General features: G+C 17.7%; 3 protein-coding genes across 3 annotated transcripts in view; 2 read left to right on the forward strand and 1 right to left on the reverse strand.

Moving 5' to 3' along the window:
• Window positions 1–3: 3 nt before the first annotated feature.
• PADL01_1440400 (conserved Plasmodium protein, unknown function) lies at window positions 4–3,892 on the reverse strand (the record flags this gene model as incomplete). Its single annotated transcript, XM_028684684.1, has 2 exons — window positions 4–237; window positions 338–3,892. The coding sequence occupies 2 exons, from the start codon at window positions 3,890–3,892 to the stop codon at window positions 4–6; spliced, it is 3,789 nt and encodes a 1,262-aa protein (XP_028540737.1).
• A 2,349-nt stretch (window positions 3,893–6,241) lies between these two features.
• Window positions 6,242–7,909, forward strand: PADL01_1440500 (allantoicase, putative; the record flags this gene model as incomplete). Its single annotated transcript, XM_028684685.1, has 1 exon — window positions 6,242–7,909. The coding sequence occupies one exon, from the start codon at window positions 6,242–6,244 to the stop codon at window positions 7,907–7,909; it is 1,668 nt and encodes a 555-aa protein (XP_028540738.1).
• A 665-nt stretch (window positions 7,910–8,574) lies between these two features.
• Window positions 8,575–9,508, forward strand: part of PADL01_1440600 (conserved Plasmodium protein, unknown function) — a gene marked incomplete at both ends in the record, with an annotated part of 3,244 nt that continues 2,310 nt past the window's right edge. Inside the window, 5 exons of the mRNA XM_028684686.1 lie at window positions 8,575–8,634; window positions 8,783–8,899; window positions 9,022–9,087; window positions 9,165–9,266; window positions 9,371–9,465. Of these exons, the coding sequence (XP_028540739.1) occupies window positions 8,575–8,634; window positions 8,783–8,899; window positions 9,022–9,087; window positions 9,165–9,266; window positions 9,371–9,465 (440 nt within the window). The remainder of the gene's footprint in view (window positions 8,635–8,782; window positions 8,900–9,021; window positions 9,088–9,164; window positions 9,267–9,370; window positions 9,466–9,508) is intronic.

The raw sequence follows: 9,508 nt of genomic DNA on the forward strand, positions 1-9,508 counted from the left end.
ATTTCATTCTTTAATTATAGAATAACATAATGTTAGAATATCTTTAAAATTGTTAGTACTAAATAAAATATTATAATCTACATTGTCGTTAACACATTTAATTGAAGAAGATTTATCTATATTTATTATTTCTTGTACAACATTTTTATATGATTTTTCTATGCTTTCACAATAATTCCACTTTAGAGGAGAATAATATCTGGGTGATTCTATATTCTTGATGATCCAATTGAAAAGCTGAAAAGAAACAATACAAAATTGAAAAAAATATAATGAATATGTATTAATATAAACACATATAAATATATATATATGTATATATATATATATATTTTACCTTTTGTGCTACGTCGAGGAAGAACATATTTTCATTTGTTATTCTCTTCTTCAACATATTATTATTCTTGATATTATTTATAAAAACCTTCAAATTATTATCATACATTCCAAGGTTATATATTTGGAATATGTAAATAGATATTTCTCTTAATGTCTGTCCAAATATGATTAGAACCTTTTGATAAATATTATTTTGAGTCATATTTTTATTTTGAATATTTAATTCATGAATATAAAAAATATATGGATATAATATAGAATTAATAAATAGATCTAGACATAATGTTAAAGTATGTATACTGAATTTTTTTTCATAATTAATTTGTTTATTAATACCATCTATTTCATCATGTATTGTATAAAATAGAAAACGTATACTATCATTTAAATCTTTATGTGATATATTTATTATATCATTTATAACCTTTTCTAAATAAATATAAACATAATCTTTTATTATTTTTAATTGAGCCAATTCATTTTTTTCTTTATCACTTATTAAGTCATCAATACAATTATCTTTATCATTATTAAATATATTATTGTAATCAATAGATTTATATATATTATTCTTTTTAAAGCTATTCATATCATTATCTTCTTCTTCTTCCTCCATTATTGTATTATCATATGGTTGATTATCTTTTGTATGTTCTTTTACAAATTGGTTTTCTTTATTTTGTGATTCTGTAAAACTAACTTTTTTAGAATTAAGTCTTTGTGTCATTATTAATTCATTATCATTTATTTGTTCTTCGATATTAATATCTATATTTTTGTCATCATGTATAGTTTCTTCATTTTGAACTTTTATAAAATCCTTTTCATTTTTTACATTCTTATTTATAAATTGTTGATTATAATTATTTTTTTGTTGTAAATATGTCTTGTATAAAATGAAATCATTTTGTTTAATATTTTCTACATCTATAAGAAATTGTTTTTGGTTTTGTTCTATTTCTGAATAACACATTGTTATATGTGTATCAATAATGACGGCTAATTTTAAATTACTCATACATAACAATGTAGTAATATTATCTAATAAATATGTAATTTTCATCTTAGTATCACATTCTATATTTTTATTTAATAAAGTATATACTTCATGTTTAATAATATGTTTCACAAAATCTTCTAAACTTTTATAATAATTAGATATATTTAAAAGGGATGAAATTAATTGGAACGAATATTTCTTATTTTGTGCTTTCAGGATATGAATAACATTGATATATTTATAGTTCATTAGGTTTCTCCATAATTCTTTGTATATATATGTATTTTTTAATGTATTCATATTAGTACCTGGTTGTGTACAATACGATGAATAATCAAAAGGATTACTACTACTACTATTATTATTATTATTATTATTATTATTATTATTATTATTGTTACTATTACTTTTATTATTAAAAATTTTGTATAATATATTTGTAGTACTATTATTATAATCTTGTGATATATTTATTATAGATGTATAATCATTTGATAATCCTCGTTCTTCTGATATTATATTATTATTATTATCTTTATTTAATTGGTCAAGTAAATAACTTTCTTCACAAAATTCATTGTTCATAAAATGAGATGTATTTTTTTTATCATAATTCATATCTCCTTCCATGTGATAATTATTTTTATTATCTTGTAAGTTATCATTTTGAACTAGTTTTGTTTTATCAACCAGTTTTGAATATGCTATATTTTCATTATGGTTATTATCATCAAATAAAATATTATTAGTTTTGTTTTTGTTTATTTTATTTAACATATCCTTGTCATTTATATTTGTCTGATCATATAAAGCAAATGTATTTCTATTAGTATTGTCGAACATGTTGTTTATGTTATATATACTATCTAATTTATTTTGTGTATAATTATTTTGATGTATTAAACGGGAACCATTTATATTATTTTTTTTTATATTATTCAGGGATATATTTTCTTTATGCTTTTTATCTGAATTGTTCACATTTAATATATTATTAAAATGATCTTGAAAAATATATAAATTTGAATGGACAGAAATTTTATCCATCAACCATTGTGGTATATATTTGAGTAGATTATGATGATGATTATTCGTTTTATTATTTATTAAGTAGTGCATTAGAAGTTGATGTTTTTTTTGATATATGATAAAATCACTTATATTTAATGATAATTTTGTATGAAAAAAAAAGGCTTCCATCCATTCTATAATTAATAATTCTGATAATACTGCTCTTTTTAAGGACATTAAAAAATTTATTTTTTTTTTTTTTAAAAATTTGATTTCATTCATAATATATTGATATAACATATCTATTCTTTTTTGTAAAGAGGAATAATTAGAATAAATTTCTGACAATAGTTTATGTTTTTTTTTTAATAATTCCAAAATACGTGTTTTCCTATTTTGTAAAGAAATATCACTTAATGATTTTCTTTGATTTGATAATATAAATGCATCTTTAATATTCATAATTGGATGATTATTATTATCATCATCTTGATCAAAACATTTTGAATGTGTACCTATTAAAATACAACTAGGACATAAAGTACAAAAACATTTCATACAAACACTTTCAATTAATTCATTTATATGATAAGGACATTTACCAAATTGATAAGGTGATTCTGATATATGTATTCTTTTATGATTTTTTAAAATTTTATTTTTCTCATGATGTTTTATATCACATATATCACATAAATGTACTTTATCATTATAACAATATGTAATTGCTTTAGTACTATAACAATATTCACATATTGGAATACTTATATCAACTCTTAAACATTTAAATTCAAATTCAATTAAATATAAAGGTAATATTTGTTCAGAATTTCGAACTTTATAAATATAGCTATAATTATTTTTATTATTTACATCCATTTCTCTTTTGTTACAATTATGTTTGTCTATATTATTTTTATTTTCATTAAAACCTTCCATTTCTTGTTCATTTTCTTTATTATCTACTTTTTCATAATATAATTTTTCTTCAATTGCTATAGAATCATATCCATTAGGTATTTCTCCACTTGATAAAATATCTTGTACATTTTTTTTATTTAATAATAATGTTTTGTTAGGTATTATTTTAAATACATATATTTGAAATGTTTCATTACTATTTTTTTGAAACCCTATTGGATACTTTTGATTTCCTATTACATATGTAAAATTTTTCATATCATTATAATTATTTATAAAATAATTTATCATATTATTATCATTTTGTTTTATCTCATTTATATCTAATAAACTTAATAATATATTACTTTTTAAGCTATATGCTAATTCTTCAAACTTTTTTTCATATTCATATGTAACCAATCTATATATATTTAATACATTTATATTACTATTAAAATAATGTAATTTTAAGATATATTCATAATGTGTTATCAAATTGTAATCTTTTATTTTGCTTATTTCAAATAACTGATTTTTACTTATTTCTTTTTCTTTCTCATTCAATATACGATCTTTTAGAACAACCTTTTGGTATGCACTTTGGAATGTCTCTCCACCCACCCCATAATTTTCATCCATTATATAAAAGCAAAAATAAAAATAAATAAAATTATATAACAATAATATAATAATAATATAATAACATAATAATAATAATTATTATTGTGATATATATATTTACATATATATATATATATATATATATATATATATATATATATCACATTGTTGTATGACACATGTTCATTTTTTTAAAGACAATTTTTGCACTGATCAAGAGAAAAAAGCAAAGATTAATAAATAAAATGATAAAACATATATATTATAAAAAAGAAAGATATATATAAATATATATATATATATATATATATATATATATATATAAATTCCTTTTTTTTTTTTTTTTTTTTTTTTCTTTTTGTTTCTGTCTTTATATTAATATTTATTCAAAATATAAATTTTTTGTACTTTTTTGTAATATATGTAAAAATATATATATATATATATATTTCTTATTAATACACACAAAAGTGATACAAACATAACATGCATAATTATTCAAAAAAAATATATTTTTTTAAAATATATTTTATATCTTTTCATAATAAAAAAAAAAAAAATAATTGCATACACATTATTATATATATATATAATATTTTTAGTACAACAGAACAAAATATAAAACCAAACAAGACTATACCAAAATTTTTTTTTTATTTTTTTATCCCCATATTTTAAATAATAACAATTTTGGGATACAACAAATATAAATATAAACATAAATATATTTTTATATATATTGAAGACAACTACCACTTAATATAATATATTTCATTATTTTTATAAATATTATTATACCTTTAGAAGGTTAAAATATTAAAACTGTATATATAAATACACATATGGATAATTTATTCTTTTCTCTCTTGAATATTGAAATATGAGGAAGGATATATATATTTTTTTTTTTTTATTCGAAAAATATAATAATGAAAGGAGAAAAATTATGTATTACAATTTTTAAGATATTTACAATTTCGTAGAGTTAAATTTTCTTTTTTTTTTTTTTTTTTTATAATTGATAAGTATAAAAGTTAAATGGTTAATAACAAAGTGGTATGTATAATATTATATTATACATTTTGAATGTCCACATTTTTTTTTCCCACTTATTTTTACATTTTTAAGAAAAAAAAAAAAAAAAAAAGAAAATTATTTTTTTGTAATGTTTCATTATGTTGTTCAATAAAAAGAAGAATACCATAAATTTAATAAGAAAATTTTATTTTATCATTTTATTTTAACTCTATATTCTTTCTTTTATATTCTGGGTGGGACTACAAATGTCGCTTTATATTTAATTAATTTGTTCATATATATAGGATTTATTTATTTTGTGTGTAATTTAATAAGAAATGGATATTATATTATATTATATTATATTATATTATATTATATTATATTATATTATATTATATTATATTATATTATATTATATTATATTATGTTATATTTTATTTATTATTATTATTTTTTTTTTTTATTCTTTTATTTTTTCCTATTAAATAATAAATAAATCTATATATTTATGTTTTTAAAAAATTATATAGTTTATAAAATTATAAAAATATGAATATAATTATAATTTTGTACTACATACAAAATATATTATATTTTAAAAAAATACATTTAATTTTTATAAAAAAATATTTTTTCTTTTTAAATATAAATAAATAAAAACTTGGAAAATATATATATTAATAAATAAATAAATATATATATATATATATATATATTTATATATAGATGATGTCATTTTCCAAATATCAATATTATAACTCCATTTGTATACTACTATTTATTATGATATTATTTATTTTATGTTTATTATGAAAATATATATAAAGGGAAATTATTTTCTTTTAATTTTTTCTTCAAACAAGTGTATCCATATATTATAAATCTATGAAATATATATATATATATATATATATATATATATATATATATATATATTTAATATTAAAAATAATATAAATAATATAATGGAATAAAATATTATAAAAAGAAAAAATTTATTAATAAAAAATCACAAATTTATATATATATATATATTATATATATAATTATATATTTATGTGATGATGTTTTAAATTATTACATAATGTGGACTAATAATTACATATATATATATATTTTTTATATGATATTATATTTTAATTTAATTTTAACATAATATGTTTACTATTTTTTAAATAAATATATTTATATATTTATATATTCATGTGTATAAAATTCCATATTTTATTTATTATATTATATTTTTCATCTCATTCATTCATATATATATATACATATATTTTATTTTATTGTAATATCCTGATGTGGATACCATTTTATTTATAAAAAAAAAAAAGAAGAGGAAGAATGAAAGAATCAAGTTCTAAACAAGAAGGGGGGGTATATAACCCCTTATGTAATATGAACGATAAAGGAAGTTGTAGAAAAAGGAAACTGAATGAGGATGATAATATAAATAATGATATAAATGAAGAGGATAATAATTTAAAAAGAAAAAAACAAAGAAAAGATATAAAAAATATAAGACAAATAATGAATATATTTAATGGTATATTTAATTGGATAGTTAGTAAAGGGATGAATAGGATCCCATGTAGAGAAATAGAAAATATAAATGATGTGGATTTCTTTAATTTTAATAATGTATTATCAAAACATTATGGTTCTAGGATTATATTTGTTACTGATGATTCTATAAGTAAATCAGAAAACATATTAGGTGATGATAATAAAGTTGGTTGGATTACTAGAAGAAGAAGAGATGTTGGACATGAATGGTTAATAATAAAATTAAAGCATCCATCTATTATTTATGGTATTGAATTAAATTTTGATAATATTGCTGAAGATGTATGTCCTCATTTATCTATTGAAGTATCTGAAAATAATTCAATCGATGATATAATTAAAGAAGAAGAATTTATATTGAATGAGCGAGATAAGGTTGGAAACTTTACTACATTCACAAAAAATGAAATAGAAGATAATGTAGGTGATAATACAAAGGTGGAAAAAAATAAGGATATGGAAAATATAAAAAATTTGGATATATTAAAAGATACAGAAAATATAAAAAATGAACAAACAATAAAACGTGTTGATAATATAAAAAATATACATGGGACACAAAATATTGTAAATTATGATAAAAATTCTAAACGTAAAAGTTATAATTTTTTAGATTCATATAAAATAGATAAATCGATTTCTGATTTATTAGAACAACAAAATACACCTTGGGTTGAATTATTACAAGCAGATTGTGTAGATTTTTTAAAAACAGTTGGAAAGAAAAAAACATATTATTTTAAAATAAATAATGAAGATTTAATTAAAAAACCTTGGACACATATAAGAGTTAATTTATATCCAGATGGTGGTATAAATAAAATTAATTTCTTTGGTGAATTTATTTCGATATTTAAAAAACATACTATCATATCTAAACAAAAAATATTTCTAAATAAACCTGAAAATGGTTGTACATTAATTTATTATCATTGTGATCATATATATAAAGGACATCCAAAATATATTATCGATTCATATAAAACTGATGGGTTTTGTACAAGACGATTAATAAATAGACCACCCATTATATTAAGAACTCTTACAAATAATTCTATTTGTAATACTTCAATTTTTAAATTTGGTGTAAGGGGTATTGTAGAAAATTTTAGTATAGATATAGGAAATTATAAATATGATCATCCGGAATGTATACAAATTTATTTATTAGACTGTATAGATATACTAACATTAAATTTATTAGAACAAAAAAAAATTTTTGAAGAAGATGAAAAATTATTAAAAAAAAAAATTCAATGGATACAATTACCACCATTCAAAATAACAACAACAAATCAAAAAAAAACTTTTTTTCATTTTAATTTGTTAGAATATAATTTGACACATATGGAAAGAACAGCAACACATTTCAAAATATCTATACTTCCAGATGGGGGCATATCACAGATAAATGTAATAGGCACTGTTTTATCTACATCTTTATAAATAGATTCACAAATAATTATTGCACAATTTTTTTTTATAGTAACAACATAAAAATATATATATATAAATGTATATGTTTTATTTTTTGTTCCCACATAAATATATATATATATTATTTATATTTATTTTTATTTTTATGTTTAAATTAATTTTTTTTTTTTTTTTTTTTTTTTTTTCCTTTCTTAAACAATTAATCATTAGTATATATAATAAAATATTATTAATATTCGTATCTCTATAAGGTACAAAAAAAAGAAAATATACGAGAGATTATTAATATATATATATTTTTTTATTTAAAAAGTTAATTAATATAAATTATGAATGTCTATATGTATTAATATACATAAAATATACATATATGAGTATATTATTATCTCGTGTCTATTTTGTAATTAAAAAAATATTTGTGTTCCAAAATAAAATTATATATATACATATATATTTTTTAAGATAATGATAAAAAAATATATTTTCTTTTCTTTTATTTATTTTGATAAATATTATTGGGGTATGTTTTTTTTTAATAATTTATATCTCCTTTTTTTATATACATCGTACATTTATACGTCTACAAATGTGAAATAAAAAGCATTAAAATAAATAAACCTAAACAATTCATTTAATAATAATTATTTTATATTTATACATTTAATATATTACAAATGAAAAATCAAAATACAGATAAGTTAACAAACTTAAAAGATTTAGTACCTTTCTATAAAGTAAAAAAAAATAATATAAATTGTATGAACATATATACATAGATATATATATATATATGTGTGTATCATTTTTTCATTATATTTCTATGTATGACTATAATTTATTTTATTTTAATTTTTATAATATATATCCTTTCACTACCTTTAGAAAGACAATGAAAAGTTAAATGAAAACACTGAAGATATCGTTTATTCAGTAAAGAAAAAATTTAATTGTATAAAAGAAATAGGAGAATCCACATTCAATAAATATGAACACACAAGAGTAAAGGAAAAAAAAAAAAAAAAATACAAACGAAAGGAAGGAAAAATAATTACATATAGGTGCCAATAAGTCTATAAACATTCTTTTTATACATCCTTATTTTTTTTTTTTTAATCTTATAGAAAAATCTAGAATTATTGAACAGAGAATTAAAGCTTAACAAGATATCCTTGGGGCATCAAAAGAATGTAAAATATTGAAATTATAATATAAAAAAATATTTTAAGATAACAAACAAGCACATATATATATATTATTATTTAAGGAATATGAAGAAATAAAAATAAAAAATGAAGAGATTTTAAATAAGTTTGAAAATCTTAAACATTCAAAATATACATATCAAATAATGTTACAAAGGGTTAAGGTAATATAAATACATAAATATGTATATATATATAATATTATATTGCATCAAAAGAGAAGTTTTTTTTTTTTTTTTTTTCTTTTCTTCTTGTTCTCTATATTTAGAAGGAGAAGAAGCTTTTATACTTTTATTTAAGCTCGTTAGAGCGAACAGTGACCAGCTTGAAAAATAATGAAAAACAACTACATAACAGTATACAGTAATAAAATAATAATAATAAAATAATGTGTACATATATTTTT

Source organism: Plasmodium sp. gorilla clade G2 (assembly GCF_900097015.1).
Source record: "Plasmodium sp. gorilla clade G2 genome assembly, chromosome: 14".
NCBI lineage: Eukaryota > Apicomplexa > Aconoidasida > Haemosporida > Plasmodiidae > Plasmodium > Plasmodium adleri (nom. inval.).